Raw genomic sequence first — 25,816 nt, forward strand, 5'->3', positions numbered from 1 at the left:
ACCTCAGCCTGCGGTCCAGACGGGGGGGAGGGACACAGGACGCCCCACCCTGAGGTTAGGGTCGCCGGTTTAACGAGTGAGAACACCGCACACTCGGTTATGTCAACTTCAAATTTAACAAAGTAATTTTCCACCATGAGTTAAGTCCCATGCAACGTTCAGGGCACGTTCATAGTAAGAAATGGTTTGCTGTTGGGGCGCCTGGGGGGCTCAGTCAGTTGAGCATCCGACTTCAGCTCAGTCAGGATCTCATGGTTCATGGGTTCGAGCCCCAGGTTGGGCTCTGTGCTGACAGCTCAGAGCCTGGAGGCTGCTTTGGATTCTTGTCTCCCTCTCTCTCTGCTACTCCCCTGGTCTGCTCTGTCTCTCTCTCTCTTTCTCAAAAATAAATACACATTAAAAACATTTTTTTTAAGAAATCATTTGCTGTTTATCCAAAACTCAGATTTAACTGTGCACCCACATCTCTTCTGACATGTCCCCTGGAGGCTGACCCCGGGGGATTTGGGATGGGTGGGCAGTGGGGGTTGGGCTCTGAGGACACCGCTGCCGCTGGTGGTCCGGCAGCCCCTCTTCCCCACTCCCTGCCGACGCTCCATCCCCCCCCCACTCCAAGTCCAAATCCCCGGGGGAGGCGCTTTCCGGAACCCGCAGCCTCTTCCCGCACCGCACGCACAGCCTGGAGAGAACACCATGTTGTCGTGTCTTGCTTCCCACGAGAGGCCACACGAGCTGTGGACAGGCTCCTAGTGGAGCTCTCGTTTTCTTCTCCCCACCGGGCTCAGACGCCCAGAAGAAAACTGGTGTTTGTTTGATCATAATTTCAAGACCCGCATTAAAGCCAGGGCCGAGCCAGCATGCCCACCTTTCCTGGCGGAAGTCTGTACGGCTCTACCCCCCAGACACGGGCCTGATCCTGTCACTGGGCGCCCCGTCCCCTCACTGATCAGTGCCTCTTCGTGAACCACGCTCTAGAATCATCACAGACGTTTAGGGAGACCACGGAGGAAGGAGCTCTTGGTTTCAGGCTTCCAAGTGTGTGTGCTCCCAGCAAAGCATTTACAGCTAAGCCGTAAACTGCTCGGAAATAGGAAGAAACATTGACACAACGATAAAATGAGGGGTGAGATTAACGATGCCGTAATACAATCTGTTTTCATTTAGTGCAGAGAAAATTAATTTTTGAAGACATTTCATTTAATTCTGCAATATTTTGCAGTTTAACCTTTGATGCTTGAAACTTTTCTCTTTTATTCCCTTTAAGCCTAGGACGGGCAGGGGAGGGGAGCCGGTTTTACGACGGTTCTAAGTCCTGCTTCTTGGCCGATGGCCAGGCTCGCTGCCTCAGCTCGGGCCCCGTGTGCTCAGGAAACAATACTGTGACCGTAACGCTCAGCTCTCCTAGCGACACGCCCGCTTCAATAACCCAAGATCCAGCCACGAAACAGGGAGGCACGTTACCTTCCAGAGCGAGGCACCGGGGCGGGCTGGACGACCAGATGAGGTTGTGCAAGCATTCGAGATACTCCGACCCCTCCAGCTTAAAGCCAGGAAAGCAGTGATAGGAGATGACGGTCCCCACGGGGAAGGAGGTCTGGAACTCGGAGATGTTCACGTAGCCGTTAGAGGAGGAGAGAGGTCTCAGGCAGCCTGCGAGGGGACAGAAGGGGACAGTCTGGCTCGATCGCCTCTGTGCACCTTCAGATCCGCCCCCGCCCCGGTGGATTCACTCGCTGGAAGCGTGACCTGGCCTCTGGGGACTGAGTGCCTTGGCCACACCCCTTCATCTGCTCCACTATCCCATTCGTGACTCGGATGTTAGGTTTTACAGCTGCACACGGCGGGTGGGGGGGGGGGGGGTGGTAGCTGCGGGGCCCTGGCCGGTGGTCGTAGCCCTGACTGCACCTGAGAATCACCTGAGGAACTTTTGATAAACACCAACGCCCGGTCCCGTGCCCCGGGTCCACAGGCAGCCTGGACACTCTCCAAATAAGTTGAATGTGCCGCCGGGCTGAGAACCACCGTGGAGGGACCAACACCCTGACTGTTTCAACGGTCGGGGGGTGGGGTTGGGGGTGGTCTGGGGCGTTCGAGAAGGCTATCACGCAAACCCCCTGCTGCTGTGCGGATTACAGAGTGGATGCCCGCCTGACCCGGTGTGATTCCGCCCAAAGACCCAGCTGTGTTTTATGTGCAGTGGGTAAGGGACCCGTGGCTCTCAGCCTTGAGAATGACCTGGACAGAGGGCGTCGCAGAGCAGACTGCTGGGTCCTCCCCTGAGCCCTCTGGTTCGGGTCTGTGTGGAGCCCAAGGACGGACACTAAGGCTCCGGGTGCTGGTGCAGCTGTGGGGCCCTCTCGGAGGCCCAGTTCCGTGTGCTTTCCGAGTGCAAGTGGGGCTGGGTCCAGCACTGACACAGGAGCCCGTGCAGCCCAGGGGACACTTCCAGTGGGATCTGTGCAGCCCAGTGGGGCATTCCCAGCACACAGACCCACCCGGTGTGGCATCCACTGCAACCATGGGGTCTCTTACTGCCTTCAGTGGTTCCACTGGCGGGAATAATGGCCCTGCCGAGCCGTGCTCTTCCTGGGGAGAACTAACTGTGTGTGAAATAAATAACGTATAATGGAAATCCCTCCTTTCCCTTCCAATCACCGAGTACAAATTACATCACACCCCCCGCAGCAGGTGACCGGGCCCTCCTTTTAGGCGGCTGTGTTACGTATCAGAAGCATCAGAGGGCTTTGTCTTCGGAAAACTGTTTGGTCAGCAAACCGGCAGGTGACGTCCGTGTACGAGGGTGAGACCAGGGTGCGGCCAGAGAGGCCCCCCCAGCATGCAGAACTTCGGGAGACGCGGACTCTGGGCGGACCCCACACGGCCGTGTGCTGGAGCCACAGAGATCTGCGGACCCAAGAGACCACCCCCCGCACCAGCCAACACTCGGGGTGGACCGTATCTAAGACGCAGCCACATCGCCTCTCCACGGCCCTCGATGATTTAACGACGGAGCTGAACGTGGACGGTGTTCGTGACGAAAGTGAAATATCGGGGGCGGGGGGGGGGGGTCAGGAACGAACGGAATCAGTAACTGAGAAAACAGAACATGGGGATTGGCACGAACACGTGATGCATCAGAACCGAGCAAGTTCAGAGGCGCTGACACAGGGGACCCTCGCCTCCTGCCGGGAAAGAGTGCAGTTCTGAGCCGCCCACACAGGTAAGCTGGCTTCCCCCAAGGAGCAACCAGGTGGCCCACGGCCCACAGCGGGCATCATGCGCTGCTCTCCAATACCCGAAGTTCCCCCGGAAAAGGGGCCTTGGGACAGGGCTCCCCGACCGCCCAAAAGCAGACAGAAGGGGTTATGACTCAAGCAGTAAATCAAAGAAAAAAAGAGACGCTGTGTGCCTAGGGACAGGCCGTCCCGTCCTAAACACAGCAGTAGAAACCAGACTTTGAGTCAGTAATGTGATTCCCACCTGCACCTCTAGATAATAGAGTGGCTCCTCCTTGGGCTTCAGGCCCCCGGTTCTACAGTGAAAGCCTCAGGGTTATGTCATTCTAAGGGCCAATTATATTCCCCCCAGGGCTCTGAGGAGTCAGGCTGCCTCAGGCAGGGCACAGACAGGGCCCCAGTGGAGGGGAGGGGAGGGCAGGGGTCCCATGGGGGGGGCACAGGCGGGGGCTCCAGTGGAGGGGAGGGGAGGGCAGGGGTCCCATGGGGGGGGCACAGGCGGGGGCTCCAGTGGAGGAGAGGGGCGGGCAGGGGTCCCATGGGGGGGGCACAGGCGGGGGCTCCAGTGGAGGGGAGGAGAGGACAGGGGTCCCATTGCGGGGGGGCACAGGCAGGGGCTCCAGTGGAGGGGAGGGGAGGGCAGGGGTCCCATGGGCGGGGCACAGGCGGGGGTTCCAGTGGAGGGGAGGGGAGAGGAGGGGTCCCGCTGGGGGGGAGGCACAGGCGGGGGCTCCAGTGGAGGAGAGGGGCGGGCAGGGGTCCCATGGGGGGGGGCACAGGCAGGGGCTCCAGTGGAGGGGAGGGGAGGGCAGGGGTCCCATGGGGGGGCACAGGCGGGGGCTCCAGTGGAGGGGAGGGCAGGGGTCCCGTGGGGGGGGGCACAGGCGGGGGCTCCAGTGGAGGAGAGGGGCGGGCAGGGGTCCCATTGGGGGGGGGGCACAGGCGGGGGCTCCAGTGGAGGAGAGGGGCGGGCAGGAGTCCCATGGGGGGGCACAGGCGGGGGCTCCAGTGGAGGAGAGGGGAGGGCAGGGGTCCCATTGGGGGGAGGCACAGGCGGAGGCTCCAGTGGAGGAGAGGGGCGGGCAGGGGTCCCATGGGGGGGCACAGGCGGGGGCTCCAGTGGAGGGGAGGGGAGAGGAGGGGTCCCATGGGGGGGCACAGGCGGGGGCTCCAGTGGAGGGGAGGAGAGGACAGGGGTCCCATTGCGGGGGGGCACAGGCGGGGGCTCCAGTGGAGGGGAGGGGAGAGGAGGGGTCCCATGGGGGGGCACAGGCGGGGGCTCCAGTGGAGGGGAGGAGAGGACAGGGGTCCCATTGCGGGGGGGCACAGGCGGGGGCTCCAGTGGAGGGGAGGGGAGAGGAGGGGTCCCATGGGGGGGCACAGGCGGGGGCTCCAGTGGAGGGGAGGAGAGGACAGGGGTCCCATTGCGGGGGGGCACAGGCGGGGGCTCCAGTGGAGGGGAGGGGAGGGCAGGGGTCCCATGGGCGGGGCACAGGCAGGGGCTCCAGTGGAGGGGAGGGGAGAGGAGGGGTCCCATTTGGGGGGAGGCACAGGCGGGGGCTCCAGTGGAGGGGAGGGGAGGGCAGGGATCCCATTGGGGGGGGCACAGGCGGGGGCTCCAGTGGAGGGGAGGGGAGAGGAGGGGTCCCGCTGGGGGGGAGGCACAGGCGGGGGTTTCAGTGGAGGAGAGGGGCGGGCAGGGGTCCCATGGTGGGGGGCACAGGCGGGGGCTCCAGTGGAGGAGAGGGGAGGGCAGGGGTCCCATTGGTTGGGGCACAGGCGGGGGCTCCAGTGGAGGGGAGGGGAGGGCAGGGGTCCCATTGGGGGGGGGCACAGGCAGGGGCTCCAGTGGAGGGGAGGAGAGGGGAGGGCAGGGGTCCCATGGGCGGGGCACAGGCGGGGGTTCCAGTGGAGGGGAGGGAAGAGGAGGGGTCCCGCTGGGGGGGAGGCACAGGCGGGGGCTCCAGTGGAGGAGAGGGGAGGGCAGGGGTCCCATGGGGGGGCACAGGCAGGGGCTCCAGTGGAGGGGAGGGGAGAGGAGGGGTCCCATTTGGGGGGAGGCACAGGCGGGGGCTCCAGTGGAGGAGAGGGGAGGGCAGGGGTCCCATTGGGGGGGGGCACAGGCGGGGGCTCCAGTGGAGGGGAGGGGAGGGCAGGGGTCCCATGGGGGGGCACAGGCGGGGGCTCCAGTGGAGGAGAGGGGAGGGCAGGGGTCCCATGGCGGGGGCACAGGCGGGGGCTCCAGTGGAGGAGAGGGGAGGGCAGGGGTCCCATGGGGGGGGCACAGGCGGGGGCTCCAGTGGAGGAGAGGGGAGGGCAGGGGTCCCATTGGGGGGGGGCACAGGCGGGGGCTCCAGTGGAGGGGAGGGGAGGGCAGGGGTCCCATGGGGGGGGCACAGGCGGGGGCTCCAGTGGAGGAGAGGGGAGGGCAGGGGTCCCATGGGGGGGCACAGGCGGGGGCTCCAGTGGAGGAGAGGGGAGGGCAGGGGTCCCATGGGGGGGGCACAGGCGGGGGCTCCAGTGGAGGGGAGGGGAGGGCAGGGGTCCCATGGGGGGGCACAGGCGGGGGCTCCAGTGGAGGGGAGGGGAGGGCAGGGGTCCCATGGGGGGGGCACAGGCGGGGGCTCCAGTGGAGGAGAGGGGAGGGCAGGGGTCCCATGGGGGGGGCACAGGCGGGGGCTCCAGTGGAGGAGAGGGGAGGGCAGGGGTCCCATGGGGGGGGCACAGGCGGGGGCTCCAGTGGAGGAGAGGGGAGGGCAGGGGTCCCATGGGGGGGGCACAGGCAGGGGCTCCAGTGGAGGGGAGGAGAGGGGAGGGCAGGGGTCCCATGGGCGGGGCACAGGCGGGGGTTCCAGTGGAGGGGAGGGGAGAGGAGGGGTCCCGCTGGGGGGGAGGCACAGGCGGGGGCTCCAGTGGAGGAGAGGGGAGGGCAGGGGTCCCATGGGGGGGCACAGGCGGGGGCTCCAGTGGAGGGCCGGTGGGTGCAGACCAGGCCACTGGAGGAATGAGGCTGGCCTGCAGGGCTGACTGACGAAGCAGCAGTCTCCAGCCCGGTGGGCCTGCTCCCTCCTGCCGCGCTGAGACCTGAGTGTGGGGCGGTGGACGGAGGGGCTGGGCGAGCACGGGGAGAGCCGCACCTGAGCCCCTGACAAGGGCCCTGCCATTGGGCATTTAAAAAAAGTAACCGCGACCGAAAGAGCTGGTGAAGGGGCACGTGGTCCTCACGTGGTGTGAAAGGGAACCTCTAGAAAGCGGGGGAGCAGCCGCGGGGTGAGGGGAGTTTCCGCGGAGAGCCCTGCCGTGTGGTGGGGTGCGTGTCCCCCGTCCTCCAGTCCTGCGCCCACGTTCTCCTGAGGGGCCCCGACTCCAGCCCCCACGGAAGGAAACCACTGATCTGCAACCACGGCTCGCAGAGCGTCAGAGCCTGCCAGCCGGACTCCCACGCGCGGGGCCCACGTTGGCCGTCACCGGACCCGGCCCGCCCTCCCCTCAAATGATGAATTATGCGTGGGCCTCTTGGGCCCTCGGTCCAGGTCACATGTCAAAAAATAAAATCAGAACTGATGTGAATGGGGGGACTTATTTTCACAAACAGGGTCGACGTCGGCCCAATTTTAAAAGTGCAAGGAATACTCACTGTGCGGTTTGGATAAATCTGAATTTGATTATTTTTCTGATCCTTGTGCATTATAAAAAGGGATCGCATTATGAAGATCCTCTGTAATCTTACAGAGGCCTCTGTGAGATTAGCCATAAGTGTGTTCTCACCACCACTGAAATGAGTGTAAATACTATTTTCATTGAATATGCAATAATTCATCACTGAGCTCACGCCCGGCCGCCAGCCTCTTATCTCCTGAACAATGAGGTATTTCCGCGAATGCTTTTGCAGGGAGGGTGCGGGGACTCCGATCCCAGTGCAGGGGGTGCGGGCCGAGCGCAGTCCCCGCGACCTGTTAGGGACACGTGCTCTGCACCCACCTTGACAGAGGGGCAGATTGTCCCAAGTCCCATCATCGCGACACAGCGAAACCATGTTGTGAAGGTCGGGGTAACGGATCTTGAACCCGTCGTGACAGGTGACGATCAGCTTATCTCCCTGTCTGTAGGTCTTGTTACGGATCTCAGCATCTTCCACCTGAGGGACGCGGCAATCTGCAATTGCGTGAACAGGACACGTTATCAACCCAACTCACACCGCTCGTGGCTCCCAGCTTCACTCCTCTTCCCAGACCCGGCCTCAGGCTCCACTCGGGGCTCAGGTGTGCCCGCGAGCGGCACAGCCTGCTTCTCAGAGACACAGGAGGGACACGGGAGAGGACACAGGGAGGGACACGGGAGGGCATGAGAGGGACACAGGGTGGGACACAGGGAGGGACACAGGGAGGGACGCAGGGAGGGGCACGGGAGGGACACGGGAGGGGCAGGGGGAGGGACACGAGAGGGACACGGGGAGGGACATAGGAAGGGGGATCCGGCCACGAAAGCAACTTCATCTCCTGCCTGTGACACCCGATACCACACAGTGAGCTCTCGGTGATTGTGGAAATGAGTGAAGAAACACAAGAGTTGGGGGTTCACGCCGCCGCCCACGTGGTGGTCCCCCCCCACGGCCCGCAGCCTCGGCCTGTGGGGCACAGAAGATACGCCTGGTGGAAAAGAGGGGCCGAGGCAGGACTGCACCTGCCAGGACTTCCCACCGACCTTCCCCGCACGTGCGGCCGCCAGCACCGCCTCCCAAGGGGGCAGCTGGAGCGGTGCGGAGGTCGGGAGGGGACGGGCCGCCCGAACGAGGGCCCGAGGAACAAGGGGTGCACACAGCAGATGATCAAGAGATAAAATAAAGCGAGTGACGTCTAACCCTGGGCCTCCAGCGCCGTCTCCTCCCAGCTCAGCGCACAGCCGCCAGCCGGCCGTGCCTCCGACTCACACGCGCCCGAGCGAGAGGTTTATCCCACTGTCAAGAGTCAGGAGGCCCTGCCTTACGGGGGGTTGCGCTCCAAGCTTCAGAATTTGTTATGACGGTTCTTATTGGACCCCCACACGGCTGGAACAGCGTCAACAGAAACCCGGACCTTCCGGGCCCGCGAAGCTCCGAACTGTCAGCTCTGAGGCCCGAGGCGGCGGAAGGCGGCCCAGAGCTTTGGTGTGGGGCTGGGTGCACAGGGAGCACCGGGAATCTGACCGCGGAAGGTCAGCGCCGGAGAGCCTTGGCCGAGAAGGGCCAGAGGCTCCGAGGGCCGGGGGCTCCCAGAGACGGGGGTTCGAGGGCCCGGGGTTCCGAGGGACGGCCGCCAAAGTCAAGGCTCGCCAGCCGGCTCTGCCCTCCTCTCGAGAGCAGGGACTGTGCCACCGGCTTCCTCCCACGTCCACTCTGCTCTTCTAGACTCCCCACACGTCTGGCAGAGAAGAAACGCCCTGGGAAACAGGACCGTGAAGCCCCCGGGGTCCCGCCCACCAGGCCTTCCCTGGGCCTGGGGATCTCAGCAGAGGCCATCTGGCTGGAAACGCTGTCCTGCCTCCAATCTGACCTCTTGGCTTTGAACTTTGGATGGTGGCAACGGGCTTCAGCTGCTCACGTTTAACCAACAGTCTCCCACCAGAACAGCCGAGTCCCCCCGGAATCAGTGCCGGAAGAACCCTGGCCGGCGTCACGCAGTCAGACCACTGGTGCCTTCTTAATGGAAAACGTGCATCAGTCTTCAGTATCACGATGCAGGAATCATTCACAGCAGATACAAACACATTCATCAAGGCACCCGCCTATAAAACCTCGCCGTAAATCGACCCCGCGGCAGGAATCTACGTGACGGAACAGCCATTTCCACGACCGACTTGGAATTTGTGCTCACCAGGCAGCCAGCTGCAGGGAGTAAAGTCCGCGGGCACCGAGGGCATGGGGACACTGGCCGACCAGGGAAGGAGCCTCACGGTCTCTCGGCGAGGTGGTCGGTAACACAGAGGGCTCTGAACTCCCGACTACAGGCCCGTGTCCACAGGCAGGGGCCGGGGCACAGACAGGGCATGTGACACACAGGTCACAGGGAACCACAGCCTCCCAGCCTCTGCTCAGAGAGGGGTCACCATGGGCGCGGTGGAGGACCGACTGCTGGGGGACGGGGCGCCCACCGACCGGAGGGCTGGAGGCTGCAGTCTGAGCTCCCGTAAGCAGGGCTGTGCTGGGACAAAGGACAGAAGTGAAACAGACAAGCTGTAATAAACCCTAAACCACACCTCGACAGGAGCGAATGGCACACAGAGCCATCCTGAATTTTTACCCACAGCGTCTGGTGCCCAGCGTCCCCGCTGAAGAAGTGCGTGTGCCCCAACCAGCCAACGGTACCCGTAAATGGCTACGGACAGTATTTCTGTGGAAACAGATGAGCCAGGATCTTTAGTGTCTGAAAATAATGTAATCTTCATCAGTGCTGGTTTCAAATGGAAAAAGCACAGGTTTTCTATAGCACAAATGCATCCAGCAGGCAGCAAGGATTTTTAAAAGCCGCTATAAAAACACCACTGCCAAGGACTGTGAACACAGGTCCATCAGTATTGATTGTGTCGTGCAGAATGGGGTCAACGATCAAACCCTCCGTAGACAGCGCTCAAATGGACACTTCGGGGACGTAACCGAGAGATTATCAAAGGCTTCCCTCCCAGAAATCAACTTCACCCGCCTGCCGTCACCGAGAGTGAGTCCTGCTTTGGGGCAAAGGATTTAATACCATCAGCAGATGAAGGAGGGGATATTCAGGCGGGTGTTTTGCATTTATACCGAAGAACAGATTAACTGGTCCTAAAGAAGTTAGCACACGGGGGTCCTAAAGAACGGAGCAGAAAAGGAAAAAAGTCTTAAGAATGCGCACCACACGCTAGACTTACTCCCTTTTTAAGTGTTGGTTCCGTGTGAAAACTGATTTGATTCCCTAAAACGCCAACTTCAGACACCAGTGCTCGCCAAAAAGTGCTTCCGGGAACTGAGTTGGTAGCACGCACTCGAGATCCCCCGTTCACGGCCGCACAGCACAGCCTCTGGGAGTCCTGCTGTGCAGGGCTCTGGGTTTGTTTACACCGGCATCTGTACCGTTTATTTACTCGCCCATCTGTCCCATTCGCTGGCTCGCTCACGCACTCAGCAGCGGGCTGCTGAGTCCCGCTCCGGGTGCTGGGCACAGAGAGACGGTCGGGAACAGCACCTCGTGGCAGCCGTGTGCAGAGCGACCGCTAACAAACGAGCAGATGTGTGAGCTAGAGCGCGACGGGCACGATGGTGGCTCTGACGAGCAGGTGCCAAGGTCACACGGACACTGACCAAGGGCCCCCCGGATTTGGGAAGACAGGACGGGCGCCCTGAGGAGAGGACATCTGTTAAGTACAGCCCAGCGGCAAGAAGGACTCAGTTGTACGGATCCGGGAGACGGAGGTTTTGGGCACAGGGACCAGCCGGGTGTCGGCGTGTCTGAACCACAGACAGGCCAGACCACACGGCACCTTGCAGATCAGGGCGGGGATCTGGGGTTGGCTTCGTGCGACGTGCAGCTCCCAGAGCTTCTGAAGCACGGCTGTGGCCCGCACACCGAGGGATTACCCGACCCAAAGAGAGGCTCGGTCTTTGCCCTCGGGTCCTGGGTCATGACCTCCCTAGTGCCCTCCCTGAGCCGAGCGTGTCCACCGGGAGCCTCTAGGCCACAGCAGACGCTCTGTGCTGACGGTGTGACTGAGGCTGGGGAGCCTGCGTCCCTGTGGATCCACTCGGCCTCTGGGGAGCTGGAGGCCGAGCCCCGTGAGTGGTCAACCAAGCCTGCGTGGCCGAGCCCCAGGGACAACACTGGGCACCGAGGCTCAGGTGAGCTTCCCTGGTGTTAGCATTCACGCACGTTGTCACACGACACTGTGGGGAGAAACGGGCACCGTCCACACCACACCACCGCCACGGGACAGCCGGGGAACAGGCGCCAGAGGTGAGGTCAAGAGCATTCGCAGCAGCACGGCGGCGCTCCCCTTGGTGTCCATGTCGGCAAGCAGATGGTCCTCCACTGACCACACGCTGCGCCACCTGCCCGTGTCGCTCACGTCACGTGGTCTCCCCACGTGGGCATCTCATCGTCACTGTCCTCACAGAATAAGGTGAAGGCAGGACAGCAAGACGTTTAGAGACAGAGACCACGTTCACATACTGTTATTATGGTGTGGTGTTATAATTATTCTATTTTTTTAAACGTTTATTTATTTTTGAGACAGAGAGAGACAGAGGGTGAGCAGGGGAGGGGCAGAGAGAGAGGGAGGCACAGAATCGGAAGCAGGCCCCAGGCCCTGAGCCGTCCGCACAGAGCCCGACGCGGGGCTCGAACTCACGGACCGCGAGATCGTGACCTGAGCCGAAGTCGGACGCTCAACCGACTGAGCCACCCAGGCGCCCTGCATAATTATTCCATTTTATAATTAATTACTATGTTTATCTCCACCTGTATCTAATTTACACATTACACTTCATCATAGGTGTGTATGTGTAGGAAAAAACAGTGACACAGCGTTTGGTACCATCCACAGTTTCAGGGGTCCATTGGGGTCTTGGAACACATCCTCCACGGATAAGGGCGGGCCACTTATTTGTAACAGACCCAGTGAGAAAAATCCTGAAGGCCCATCAACATCAGAATGTTCAAGTTCTGGTCTATTTGTAACAGAACACCCTGCAAATGTACCAACCACAGCTGCACGGAAAACAGCGTAACTTCACAACCAAGTAGAAAAATCTAACGTAAAATACCTAATGTAGAATTCCACGTATACGAATTCAAAAATAAGGCAAAGGTAAATCGAAGTGGTGCCGTGTCTGGGAATGCGCACGCCTGGGCTGAGTGATAACCAGGACACGAGCTCCTGACCCAGGAGAGGGGCAGCCTGGGGGGGGCCGGGGGGCTGTCCACTGTGTGCTAATTCTGTGGGCTGTGGGGTTTCGTGCGCTTTCCTGTAAAGGTTATGTTCTATGAGTTTACACAAACAGCTACGCAATCCAGAGAGAACGAGAAGTTCACTGGGAGTGAGTCCCCCCAGCTGAACCGGGGCCTCCGGCCGGGCAAGCAGGGAGTGCTGGCAGAACTTGGGGACAACTGACTAGGGTGGCACCTGGATTTCCAAACCCATGAACCCTCACCATCTCCCGAAGGCAGAGGCTGCCCCGCCCAGAACACAGACCTACTTTTCTCTCGGTCAACAGTCTCAACCGTTCCACGGGTGAAGGAACTTGACGTCTCTTCCCACCTTCTGGAATGTCGCCTTCACTCTCAGCGACGAGGAGGTGACAGAAAACACCTGTTTCCCAGAGCTGAGCTCGCAGGGACGTGAAAGCAGATGGTCCCCATACCCTCTACCCACCGGCTGCGCCTGGAGTGTCTCCTGAGGACCTGCCGAGTCCAGACGCCTGGGGCACCGCGCGGGGCAGAGGCGCTCCCCGCACGCCCCCGGGGCAGTGCCGTGAACCCCGGCGAAGGCGGCATCAGCACAGCCTCCCCGCGTGGGCTCCGCGCCGGAGGCCCAGGCGGGTCCCCAGCACACGTGGGCTCGGGTGGGACTATGGGCGTGGCCCAGCCCTGGCGCCAGGAGAATCAGTCCCCCTGCGGTGGGTGTGGAAGGACGCGGGTGGGAAGCACTCCATTCTTCACAAGCAGCCAACCTAATCTGGGTGGTTTCACCTTCGAGCCCGGGAAAACCTGCTTTCTGGGGAATCCACACCATCTGCCTGGTGCTGGGGGCTCCTGACAATCATGCGCCCTTTGCACTCGGTCTGACCGGGGTCCTCTGCGTGAGCAGAGGGACACTGACACTCCCACAAGCCCACCTCCACGGCCCTTGCTCAGACCGGGCAGGACCCCGGCGCCCCCGGACACGGGGACACTTCGGGCAGCTGGCAAGGGCTGTGCCGCTGAGCGAACCTGTCTGTGGTGTCCAGCCGTCACCCTGTAGGGATGATAACGGTCATTTAGGTCACTCATCCCCTCTGTGTCTCCCCACCGTGACCTTATTTGCTCTGGATTTGTTTTTGCTCTCACGTCATGACCACGTTAAGTTGAAATCTTTTTAAGAAAGTAAACCAAACTCGCACTGAAGCCACAAGAGACGGGGGAGGAGAAGGGGGGGATGGGGACAGCACAAATGAGAAGGGACAGTGCTCCTGGAGATGGGGGTCCTGGGGGCGGGGACGGGGGTCCAGGGATGGGATGGGGACGGGGATGGGGGTCCCGGGGGCGGGGACGTGCACCACTCTGCTTTCCCGCCTGAGGAGACGGCAGTGAGGACGCAGCAACCCGGGGACAAGCAGGTGCCCGTCCCTGTGGACACAGCTGCTGCCGGATGCCCACGCCCAAAGCAACGAGACATTTCCGGTGATGGAAGATACACACGTGCAGAAAAGGACTGTAAATAAACATTCTTAGAGCGTCTCTGTCTTGGTGAAGCCCTGGAGCCGGGGGACATTCGCCCTGACCCAGGGGTGACCGCAGAAGGTGACCCAGAAGGAGCGGGACGCGCTGCTGTTGAACGACGGCTGTGCCCCTGCGTTCAAGGGCACGGGGCTTACCCGCCACCCTCACTGGCCACGAGTGAGGCCGCATCTGCTCACTTAAAATTGCTAACATGACGATACTACGTAAACGCACTCTGCACTTGCCCCTGGGAGGCTCGGAGAACCTTGTACCGAACCCTTTGTCTTTTACAGGAGCCCTGGTCAGGTCTCCAGGCGTCAAAGCCCCTTAGCAAGAACTTACACATAGTGCTTGCTGCAGGGATGGCCTGTCCCCCGTTCGGTCTGCGGGGAGGGGACACGTGGAGACCCGTGCTCCAGGCCACGTCGGCCACATCCAGAAGATGAGGACAGTGGAGGTGGAAAATGCTGCTGGCAAGTGGGATTCAGCCCCGTGAGCTCCCATCTTCGCCGCCCAGAACAACTGATAGCCTCCTGGAGGACGTTCCAGACCCCGCTCTTTCTCAGGCTCCCCGGGGGCTCTGCAGGAAGAGCACTGAACGAGGAGTCCGGACGCTGGTCCCAGTCCCAGTGCCGGCACAGGCGCTCTCTGACCGTACGAGTTCATCTCCCAGGATCTGCCTCACACCAGAGAACGTCGTGTCCTCCCCCCGGGAAAACACTCTGGCACGTCCCGGCATGTGTGGGCCTCAAGCTGTTTTCAGGAGTTTAAAAAAATATGCAGAGAGCTGCTCTCACTCCTCACCTTCCAAGTCCGGAGGCCTGAGGATGTATTCTTAGCAAGTTCTTGAGACGAGGAGCCCACGGCACACACTTTGGGAACCAGGGGCCTGAACGAACAGACACGACGCCTCCCCCAAGGGGCGTGGGTCTGGCGTCAGGAGGACACATGTCACCCGCTCCCCCCTCCCCTGGAGGTCATCATCTCGGGGGCAACGCCTGGATCTGAATCCCGCTCTTGGACTCGCTTCCTGGGAGGCCCCTCTCACCTGCACTTTCTCGTCTGGAAAGTAAGGTCGTAACACCTGCTTCGTGGGGCTAGGTGGGAACCTCAGGAGGCAGTGCACGGTCCCCAGTGCACACGTCGACCCTCCTTAAAACACAGCGCTCTTGGTGGGGAAGGGATGCCCAGGTAACGCGCAGACGTCCAGGTAACGAGCAGGCACCCAGGTAAGGTGCAGGCGCCCAGGTAACAGGTAGCGAGCAGACGTCCAGGTAACACGAAGATGCCCAGGTGAGGGGCAGACGCCCAGATGCACAGGTAACACGCAGACGCCCAGGTGTGCACTGGGGGTGGCCGGGTGTGTGCACCTGAGTGACGGGCGTGGGGCAGGTTCCGGGTGCTGATAAAAAGCGCACCAAGCCAATAGGAAAAACGGGAGGGTTTACACGTGCTTTCCAGGGGGTGAATGAGTCCGAATGGCTTCAGCCAAACGCACCTAGAGCCGAAATGTCAGGAAAAGCCACACAAAGACCCAGAAACCCGAAGCTGCTCAGCGTGAGTACTCTCAGCAAACGCCCACCTGAGGGATGCAAACCTTACCCAGACGGCCTAAGGCTGCGGGGGCCCCGCAGACGAGCAGACAAAGCGCATCGGGAGCCCGGCCAGCATGCAGAGCGTGGGCCCCGGCCTCCCGCCTACAAGGGCCACGAGGCTCCCCTCCCCCCTGGCCATTCCAGGAGTCGTACTCATGGCCAGAAAGGCCCTGGGGGTCTCCGGACAGGGGCGGCACTTTCGGGGCACGTGCACGTGCAGCTCGAACAACCCTTTGTCCCCCACGCACCCCCGCTCCTCCTGGGGCAGAAGGAACCACCCGGCCGGCCACAGGCAGGGTCCCCCCCACGGTCCGGGTCACAGCGCCTCCGATGGCTGCACCCTTGTCAGGAAGGCGCCCCAGAGGTGCGGTCTGGGCGCCTGCTCGGGACGAGCCCCGTGTGAACCTGTCTGAGACCTGTGACGCCTCATTTGCCGGACGCCCATCTGGTTTGCTCGCTGCGCGTCTGCCTGAGACCGACGTCGGCGTGACCGTGACCATCCACGGAGCCGCTATGGGGACAAGAGAACCGTGTCCGGCCGCACGCAGATCACAGCTCCTTTAGCATCTAAACCCCGCTGCGTAAACACGCACGGGTCCGTCTGCCTCCAAAGCCTCCAGCAGAGAAGCCGCAGGCGGAAAAGAGAAGGTTGTGGTTTTGCAAGAGGACCAGCTTGTCTGAACAAAGAGCTGCATCCACCCGAAGCTACAACCTGCCGTCTGACTCTCGTGAACGTCCCAAACGCCCTCCCGGATGAGGGTCCTAAGGGAGGGGGGGCCTGGGCAGAAGGCTGTAGATCGCGGCCTGGTAACCTGGGCTCCCCCAGCCGGGACCTGTGGGCCATTCTCCATCTGAAAACCACACAGCCGGTGTAACAATGCCAGGGCGCTGAGAGGACTCTGCCCGGCCGTTGTTTCCACGAATACCGGTGGCACGTCCGCTTGGGCAAGACACAGGTGGATCCCCACCGCCCCCCCAGCCCCCATGTGCTATTTTCTCATAACCTAAGTAGATTCGAATTACTCTTATTGTAGTCTCATTTGGGTACTGATCTTGTAAACACACCCCTTCCTTACGTGTGCAAACCGTCGTCTGAGTCACAACACTGACCCTGCCCCTGTCAGGGGAGGGACGGCCTCTCCGCGTCCTGGTTTGACACGAGTCCAGTAAGTGTTCGTCAGGTGGCTTCAGGCAAAGTCAGCCTTCACCCCCAGTGAGAACTGGGCGAGGGCTGTTTACCCGCGGGCAGGTGTCCCCCAGCAGACCTGAGCAGAGGCCCAACGGTGGCTCTCACCCTGTCCCCTGGGCTCTGGACTTACCACATCACCGCCCTGCACCCGTGGGGTGTGTTTTCAGTCCCCTCCACCACACCGCCGCCTCCCCTGCTCCCTGAACAGTGACCGTCCTCAGCTCTGCTTCGGGCCGTGGGGGCTCCGGTCTCTCGGAACCAGCCTGGAGAGGACGTCTCCGCATCTGTAGGGTGGAAGGTCTCAGTGCCGTAAAACTCCACCGCCTACGTGATCAGTCCCATGAGTCCAAACCTGAAACTCGGTCGTTTTCTCGGAGGGAACGCTTAAGACTGGAATCGGGGCTGAGGTGGAGCGCGGTGGAGTCAGCGGGCATCCGGGCGAGCCAGGGAGGTGCCACCTCGCTTCTGTAGGGCGCTTGTAGCAGGATAACAACGCATTTTCCTGCATCTAAACCTACTTTTCAAAAATCCGCATCTCAGGCAGGACTGGCCGCCAGCGTGACAGCCCGGGAGGGGTCCAGGTGACAGCGACAAGACCAGGGGCTGGACCAGGTCTGTCCCTAAATCGCCATTTAACTCCGGGAAGGCTCTCGGTTTCTCTTTGGGTCCGACAAAAACCAGATCAGAAGCGGCGTTTGGGCCCCACGTTCCTCTGAGTCCCTCCGCCCTGAGCACCAACACCGCCACCTGTAGTAACCACGCGTCCTTGTGAGTGGCCTCCGTGACACGACCTCACAGGGGAAAACCCGCGGCTCCAAGCCTGCTGCCTGCACGTCTGCTATGTGACCGGGACAAAGCCAGTGAACCTCTCTGAGCCTCACCTTCCTAACCGGGAGGCTGCCCCCTCGAAAGTGCTTCTCAGCGTTGAGGGCTTATCTGAACGCAGTGACTGACCCCTGTTACTACTACCGCCCGAAATTCAGCACCTTGACGCCCGGACGGAGGGAACCGAGGAATTCAGCAGCCCGGCATCCGCACGGCACAGTCCTGGCCGGGGCGGGAGGCCACGCACACCTCAGCGGAGAACGGTTCCGCGTTCTCGCCTCTGTGGGACACCCACGGTGCCCCCGCCCCCGCGGTCCACGAACAGCGACGCACGTCTCCACCGTCGCAGCAGCACAGGACACCCCTTCCCGCACGTCTCCCAAAGCCCAAGGTTACCATTATTATTGAGAAACGGCTGCTACTTAGAAAGGTGGTTTCTGTTCTTCCGAACTCTCTGAACCGATCCTGAGAGCACAACACGATGTCTGGACCCTCTGTGGAAAGGGTGGTCTTATTTTCGGCTGTGGAAGGAAAGGCTGGCGGTCCCCGGGGCACCCCAGGAGCACGGCCCTCCCCGTACACCTGGGGCTGTCCACAGCAGACGCTCCTTCCCTTTCTGGAATTACTACAGACTACGTGCTTATGGAGGCCTGGAAAGGGGCCATCTTTTTTTTTTCCCCCAGGACTGAAATACAGAAAGGTCTCCCCATCTCCGGGCAATAACCACGAAGCCCACGTGTCCTCTTTGCCCTCAGATGTTCCTGAGCTTGTCCAGATTTTAAACACTGAGACCGTAGGGCACAGATTTTGGCAAGAAAGTCAGGATTTGCAAACCAAACACACTTTTAATCAGTAGAACCTTATGGAAACCATAGCCTGCACGGGCTGCACGGGAGCAGAAAATCTGAATGTACAGGGTGCCTGGGTGGCTCAAGGAGGCGTCCAACTCCTCGTCTCGGCTCAGGTCATGATCTCAGGGTTCAGAGCCTGCTTGGGATTCTCTCTGTCGGGGGGTCTGTTTCTCTTCTGTTCCATTTATTCGTCAGGTTTGCTCTTCAGAATCCACACGAAGGTGAAATCACGCGGTATTCGTCTTTCTCTGACTTATTTCACCCTAATTCTTTGCGCTAATTTTTTCTCTTTAAAAAAACAAAAACAAAAACAAAAAACCTTGAAATTCAAAGCCAGGGCAGGGCGAACTCTGGGGGCAGGCCGCAGTCCCCAGGAGGGCTGAGCCGGTGCCCCGTCAAGGCCTCCCCAAGTCAGCTACGGAGAGACCTTCACAAGAAGGATCTCGGCTCCTTCAGAGTAACAGCCCGCATGCCGCGGTGACAGCTCCGTGCTAAACCAAAATCAACGACGGACACTGAACCGAGAGACCCAGGCTCTGCCGGCCTCAGACACACAAACTGCATCGCGCCTCCCCAACCAGCTGCACCCAGGGCTCCCTTCCGGACCTTACGCACCTACAAGCAAAGCCGTTTCGACCAGCAGGCGTAGGCTGGCACGAACGGTAAGTGACTGCCGCGTCTCAAGCAGGATACTTGCCAGAAACAAACGCCCGCCAGGTCGGCTGGCCCTGCGGTACTCCCTCCTTACGTGGCTCATGTCCAAAACGTGCGTCTCCGTATGGACTGAGGCTGCGCACAGTGAGCGGCTCTAACATTCTCCCACCCGCTCGCTCACACGGACGAAAACGGTGACGAGTGGGGTTGGAACTGGGGCAGAGGAGGAACACGGTCCCTCCTGCCACGGGGGCGAATTCATCCCGGGCCCCAGCCCTGGCCACACCGCCTTCCCATCCGCATGCAGGCTGGGCCGGATGGCGCGGCCCGGGGTATCGGCCTGCCCGGACGGGGCGGGCAGGGCGCGCACTTTACCTTCTCGCGCACAGACGGGCTTATCGCTGGGGATCCAGCCGAGGGTGCCGTTAGGGTGTCGCACGCACAGTCTCTTTGTGGAGCCCTTCAGCTTGAACCCGTCTTCACAGTGAAACTGGGTGACAGAGCTCTCAGGGAACAGCCCTCCGCTGGGCGTCCTGAAGCCGTTCTCGGGGACGCCTGGGTCCGTGCACGCCTGAAGGCCATCGAACCCTACATTGACAGAGAGAAGAAAAGGTGCCTCTGAATGCATCCCCCGGACGCCGAGGGCCTGCCCACGTCAGGGACAGACACTGTCATTCCACACGCCGTGGCCACGCGGCTACACAGCACGAGAGACGAGAATAGAAGCCCTCTCTGTGACTCGGGACGGTGCTGGCGGGAGTCCTCGTGACCGACCCCACCCTTTGTGGAGGCTGGAGGAGCTGAAGCCACAGAACAAAGACAGGAAGGAGGTGGTGGAACCTGAGCCAGGCCCTGCAGGACATACTGACGACACTCCAGGGACAGAACAACGCTGTCGGGGAGGCCGGGATGGCGTCCTGGCAGGGTTGGCCTGAGCAGTGAACGCCCCTTCCCCTCCCCGCCCCTTGCCCTTTGCTCCTTCCCTTGTGCCAGGCCTCCTGGAGGCTCCCCGAGGTCCTGGTGGCTTCCTAACCCATGAGACCAGCCCTGCAGGGAACAGTGTGGGGAACAGCACGGTCCGTGCTGAGCTGTGAGCCCTTCATGTTTGCGGCCCACAGTCCATCCCGGTCCTGCACAGAAAGAGCTACCCAGACGTTTGAAGAATGAATGAACCGTGTTGGGGAAGGGAAGCATACTGAGGTGACCCTGGAGGGCCGGGTCAAGCGAGGAGGCAGTGGGCGGGTGTCCGGGGGTCTGCAGACGTTATAGCTGGAGGGAGAGCCTGTGCAGGTGTCAGAGCAGAGGGGAAACCTGGCAGGTGCCCGCAGGGAGGGCAGCACAGTGTCCTTAAATGATGGGGTCCTGTCTTCACTTGGAAGGAAAGCACACAGTCGATCGCCTCAAAGTATTGCTCAGGTCGACTGCCTGCAGTCCAACAGCCCCAGGCGGCCAGGGAGGGGTGGCAAGGGGCAGGCGAGGGCCTGGTGAGCAGCTGCCCGCCAGCCAGGGGGGATGGGCCTCTGGGTCGCTGTGGGGTGGGGGTGTCCTGTCCAGGGGAACCTTCGGCGCGAGAAGGAAGCAGAGAGCAGGAGGCAGAGCGGGAGCCGAGGGCGGGGCGGGAGGCGGAGCCACAGTGGGAGGTGGAGTTGGGGGCGGAGTCAGGAGCGGAGCAGGAGGCTGAATCCGGAAGGCAGGCAGGTGGTGAGAGGCAGGGTTGTGGGGCGGGGTGGGAGGTGGAGCTGGGAGGGGCGGGAGGAGGAGGAGCCAGAGCAGGGGGCGGAGCTGGAAGGAAGAGCTGGAGTGGGAGGCGGAGCCAGGGGCGGGCCAAGGGGGAGGAGCCAGAGCCGAGGTGCAGGGGGTGGGGTGGAGGGAAGGGAAGGCGGAGCCAGAAGGCAGAGCCGGAGTGGGAGGCGGAGCTGGAGCAGGGGGCGTGGCGGGAGGTGGAGCCAGAAGGGGCGGGGCGGGAGGTGGAGCCAGGGGCGGGGCAGGAGGCAGAGAGGACAGCTGAGGGAGCCCAGGGCTTGGTTGCCGAGGGAGGGGGGGGCGGGGGGCAGCGGGGTGTCACGGCAGGAACGGAGTCCTGTGCTGTTAGCTGCAGCTGGCACACGAGGTCACATTAGTGTTGGGTGCACAACACGGTGAGCCCGCAGTGTGCATGTGAGGCTGTGGTCACATGAGCGGAGCTGCCGTCGTCACCACACATCTTCACCACACATCACTGTGACAGCACTCACAGTGCTGTGACTGTTCTCCCCGGACCCGCTCTCCCCGCGCTGCTCCCTGCACCCCTCTCCGCCGGCAACCACATGTGTGCTCTGGACCATTTGTGTTTTAGATTCCACGAAATCCTAGAATATTTGTTTCTCTTTGTGATTTATTTCACTGAGCATAACACCCTCAAGGTCCATTTATGTTGTCACAAATGGCAAGATTTCATTCTTTTTGTGGCTGCATAATATTCCGTTGTGTGTATACCACTTCTTTGTCCATTCATCGGTCAGTGGACACTGGGGCTGTTTGTAGCTTGACGATCGTAAATAACCCTGCAATAAACACGAGGGTGCGAGTGTCCTTCTGCATTAGTGTTTTCATCTTCTATGGGTGAATCCTTAGTAGTAGAGTTACCGGATTACATGGAATTTCTATTTTTAATTTCTTGAGGCACCTCCATCCACACTGCTCTCCAGAGTGGCTGCACCAGTTTGCATTCCCACCACCAGTGCACAAGGGGTCCCCTTTCTCCACATCCTCGCCGACACCTGTTGTTTCTTGCGTTGTTGATTTGAGCCATTCTGACAGGTGTGAGGCGGCAGCTCATCGCGGCCTGACTTGCATTTCCCTGAGGATGAGTGATGTTGAGCATCTTTTCATCCATCTGTTGGTCATCTGGATGTCTTCTTTGGAGAAATGTCTGTTCATGTCCTCTGCTCATTTTTTAATTGGATTGTTTGGGTTTTTGTTGTTGTTTTTTCTTTTTTTTTTTTTTTTTTTTTTTTTTTGGTGTTATGTGAGTTCCTCATATACTTTGGATATTAACCCCAGGGACTGAGAGCTTGAACAAAGGAATAACGGGGACCAGACGCGTGTCTCCGAATGACTTCTCCTCACCCAGGCAGAGGACAGACTTGCACAGACTAGGCAGGAGGCAGGAAGACCATCAGAAATAACTCCCAGGTACCAGGTTATGTCAGGATCCAGGGACAGTTTGTGAAAGGCAGACTCATTGGTCCCGGTGCTCTCAGGGTGGGGGGCAAAGGGCTGTGCTTCTGGAAGGCTCTCCAAATGGCTCTGAGGCAGCCAGTCCAGCTCCTGGGAGGGCCAGCAATTGAGGCATGTGGAGTCTCAAGCTACTGCAGCAGTCGTGGCGAGAAACGACAGGCCAGAAGAGGCAGGAGTGGCGCAGAGAGGCCGCAGGAGATACTACGGACGCAGAAGCGCAAATTCAGGGACGGAAGGGATGGCAGCAGGGGTGAGGGAACGAGTTAAGGGAGGCATCTAGGATGGCCCCAGGTTCTGGCGCTGAGCCTGCATGCAGGGGGACGGGACGCGGTGAAAACCACCTGGGGCCAAAGGGGGGTGCGGGGAGTCTGGGTCTGGAGACACCCAGGCAAGGTGGGGGTGACCAGCCGGAGGAGCAAGTCTGAGCCGCATGTCTGCGCACAGACGGCAGCTGGAAGCACAGCTGGGTGGCCTCCGGGCAACAGACGGTGAGAGGAAGCCACGTGGCACACGGCTGAGACAGCGGCACCCACGAAGGCCAGGAGGACACAGGAAGGAAGGCAGGCAGGCGGCTGGGCAAGGGCAGGAGACACACCGGGCACGGGGGCGCGGCCAGGCTGGAAGGGACTGCAGAAAGGAAGGGACTGCTGGAAGGGTGCAGACAGCCCGGCTTGTCCTCCAAGGCACTCAGTGTACACGGCAGAACGCGGCTGAAGCCATCCCGGGTCATCCCGCGGCTGAAGCATTAGGGTCACGGGAGGGGCTTTCCTATTATTGTATTAAGATCTTAAAATCAAAGAGATCTGAGCCTGTCTCCACGCAGCAGGGAGAAAGAAAGTCCACAGATGAGGGACGGGGAGGCGCAGGGGAGGGGGTCCAGCCCTGTGGGGGGGAGGGGGGCTCATCTTCCACTGAGGCAGGAAGGGGGCCTCCCAGAAAACCCACTGAGGGAAGGATGGTCCCCAAAACGTGTCCACCCTCCAGGACTGGCTTCAGGGGTGCCTCCCCGGGAACCATCCCTCCGCCTTCAGAGTCTGACCAGGAGCCTCTCTTCCCATCAGGGAACCTGTGCCCACCTCTCCTAGAGTCCTCCTCACCCTGGCAGCGTTGTGGTCTACCTCACGTCCTCCCCCGCTGCGCTGTGAACTTCTGGGTCGGTGGGGGGGGCGGGGAGGGGAGGCTGTGTCTTATTCTTCACCTCCTCAGCCCCCGGCATGTTGTGTAGTAAGGGGCGTTCCACAGGTGCTGCTAATGGAGGAGGGAGAGAGGGAGGGAGGGAGGGAGGGGAGATGGATGGGTGGGTGGATGATGGATGGCTGGCTGGCTGGCTGGAAGAGGTATTCCGCGGGTGAGGTGGGCGTGAAGGGCTCTCCCCCAGCACAGACCCGTTCTCTCCTAACACCCTCCCGGCCCCGCCTTTCTCCCAACCCGCGTGGACGGAGTTCCTTACTTCCTGACGACCTTCCTCCCACCTGCACCTGCACACACCTCCCCCTTCGTGCCTCTGCAGTGTAGGGCCAGAGCGGGTGGGGATGTGGCTGAGCCACATGCTTCCCTCACACCCACTAACCAGGGAGCCACACCGACTGCCCGTCATAGGCACCCACCCCTCGGCCCGGCACACCTCCCTGCCCCAGCCAGGAAGCCGCTGTCTCTGAGAAAAGGACAGATGCCCCAGGGGAGAGCTGAGCATCCGTGATCCGTCAGAAGGACTCCTGCTCTCGTAATTAACGAGAGAACCATGCTGCGAGGACGCAGTTTCCTCACGGGCCTGGTTCTGTGCTCTCCTTACTAATCCTTCCCTTCAAAAACCACCGCCCTGTCCGCTGCCTCCCAGGGACCAGCCGCTGCGTCGTTCCGTTTCCAACGGTCTGAGGATCAGGACGCCGCTGGACGGGCCCAGCCGCCGACACAGAGGAGGGAGTGAGAACAGGTGAAGGGACCGAGGTCGGAGGACGGGATGGCGTAAGAGACCGTTCTTCAACGGTTTTTTTTTTTTTTTTTTTTTTTTTTTTTTGGGACAGAGAGAGACAGAGCATGAACGGGGGAGGGGCAGAGAGAGAGGGAGACACAGAATCGGAAACAGGCTCCAGGCTCCGAGCCATCAGCCCAGAGCCGGACGCGGGGCTCGAACTCACGGACCGTGAGATCGTGACCTGGCTAAAGTCGGACGCTTAACCGACTGCGCCACCCAGGCACCCCAAGAGACCATTCTTCATCCGGACCACTGACCCCACCGAGCCAGACGGTCGCCTCTCACGGCCTGCCAGAGCTCGAGACACCACTTTCCAAAGTACCCCCGGCGGGTCGGTCCCCAGCCGGGGCTGCTTCTCCACAGAGCCGTCCTCTGCAACGTGGGGGTCAGCCCACCGGACGCACACCCACTGGGGACGGGGGGGCCTGCCCGGAGGGTCCTGGCAGCCTGCCGTCCGGGCTCCAAATCCTGCGGATGCTTTGGAAGTGAGCGGCCACAGCTTACGCGGGAGGAGAGAGTTCCCGGGTGATTTCTGATAGGTTTCTTTTGGGGGAAACAGAAAAGGGTACTTTCCTTTTTAACAAGCCCTGGGAGGTGGTACCTCCTGGCCATTCCTCCTAAATCCAATTCAGAACGCGGCGTGTACGCACAAGGGACAGTCCGTGTGACGGTCCACCTTATGGGTCAACGTGACCGGGCCACGGCACCCAGACATCTGGTCACACGGTCCTCTGGATGAGATCACCACGTGAGTGGGTAGACGGAGTACAGCGGACGGCCCTCCCTGACGTGGGTGGGCCTCATCTAATCTACTGACGGCCCGAATAGAACAAAAGGTTGAGTAAGAGAGAAGTCTCTCTGCCAGACATCGTCAGGCTGGCGCGTTGACCTCCTCCCGCTGTCAGACTCATCCTCAGACCAGAGCTCACGTCATCGGCCCCCACTGGGTGACCAGGTTGCCAGGTAGATCTTGAACCTCCCAGCCCACACACCCGCGTGAACCAGTTCCTTATAGAGTGTGTGCATGTGTGCGTGTGAGTGCACATGTGTGCGTGCACGCACGTGTGTGAGAGAGCAGGGGGGAGTAGGGAGAGCCCTCTCCTCCTGGCCCCGTTCCCTCCCGGGGTCCCAGGCTCGTGCCATCTTCCTAAAGGACTCGGACACTTTAAGGACGTGAATGACAGGAGAGCCAGTCGACCCCTCGTCCCAGGGGACATTGTTTCTCTCCAGAGCCGAGTCCCAGGAAGCAGCCTGGTGGGCAGTCCCGGCCTGTGACAGCCCCCGGTCTGGCGTCCCCTCCACTGGCACTGATGTCCCTGCCCAGCGCTGTGGCCCCAGGAAACGTCCAGAAAGCTCTGTACTTGGTGCTCTGGCCCTCGGGGGAACAGGAGGAAAGATCTCCTCCTTCCCTTTTCTTCCAGCCGCAAGTTAGCAGCAGGCCCCGAGGGTCCTTCACATACAAAGACATGCATCAAAACCCCGGGTTCACGGGGGTCCTGACTTCCCGTCTGGCTACTTTGGAGTCAACCCACCAGGCAGTTTAGCCGTGAGCACCCTAAGAAGTCCAGAAAGAACCCTAAAACCAAAAGAGGCGTGAAAAGCAATCTTTGGGCTTTATCATAACTGAAAAGTCATGTTGGAGGAAGGAGGACTGTATCCAATGCAGCCAAATCAATTTAGAACCGGGGCCGGCTCTATCCCTCTGTAAACTGCTGTGTGAGTCTTTGCAGGAAGCTACAGAATAGACACAAAAATTGATTTTTTATGCATTCGCTTAGTGAGAGGATCTGGGGCCAGCGAGGAAAGGGCGTCCCCGCCGAAGTTTAAACAGATGCGCCTGCACGTTTG

The 25,816-nt window shown here is 60.8% G+C and overlaps 1 protein-coding gene across 2 annotated transcripts in view; it reads right to left on the bottom strand.

Moving 5' to 3' along the window:
- SUSD4 (sushi domain containing 4) overlaps nucleotides 1-25,816 on the bottom strand; it is a 95,863-nt gene that overhangs the window by 31,257 nt on the left and 38,790 nt on the right. For both annotated transcript variants that reach the window (XM_042976231.1, XM_042976232.1), the window contains exons 3-5: nucleotides 19,150-19,362; nucleotides 7,218-7,391; nucleotides 1,462-1,650 (exon numbers count right to left, since the gene is read on the bottom strand). In XM_042976231.1, coding sequence (XP_042832165.1) covers nucleotides 1,462-1,650; nucleotides 7,218-7,391; nucleotides 19,150-19,362 — 576 coding nt within the window. The remainder of the gene's footprint in view (nucleotides 1-1,461; nucleotides 1,651-7,217; nucleotides 7,392-19,149; nucleotides 19,363-25,816) is intronic.

Source organism: Panthera tigris, chromosome F3 (genome assembly GCF_018350195.1).
Source record: "Panthera tigris isolate Pti1 chromosome F3, P.tigris_Pti1_mat1.1, whole genome shotgun sequence".
NCBI classification, from domain to species: Eukaryota; Metazoa; Chordata; class Mammalia; order Carnivora; family Felidae; genus Panthera; species Panthera tigris.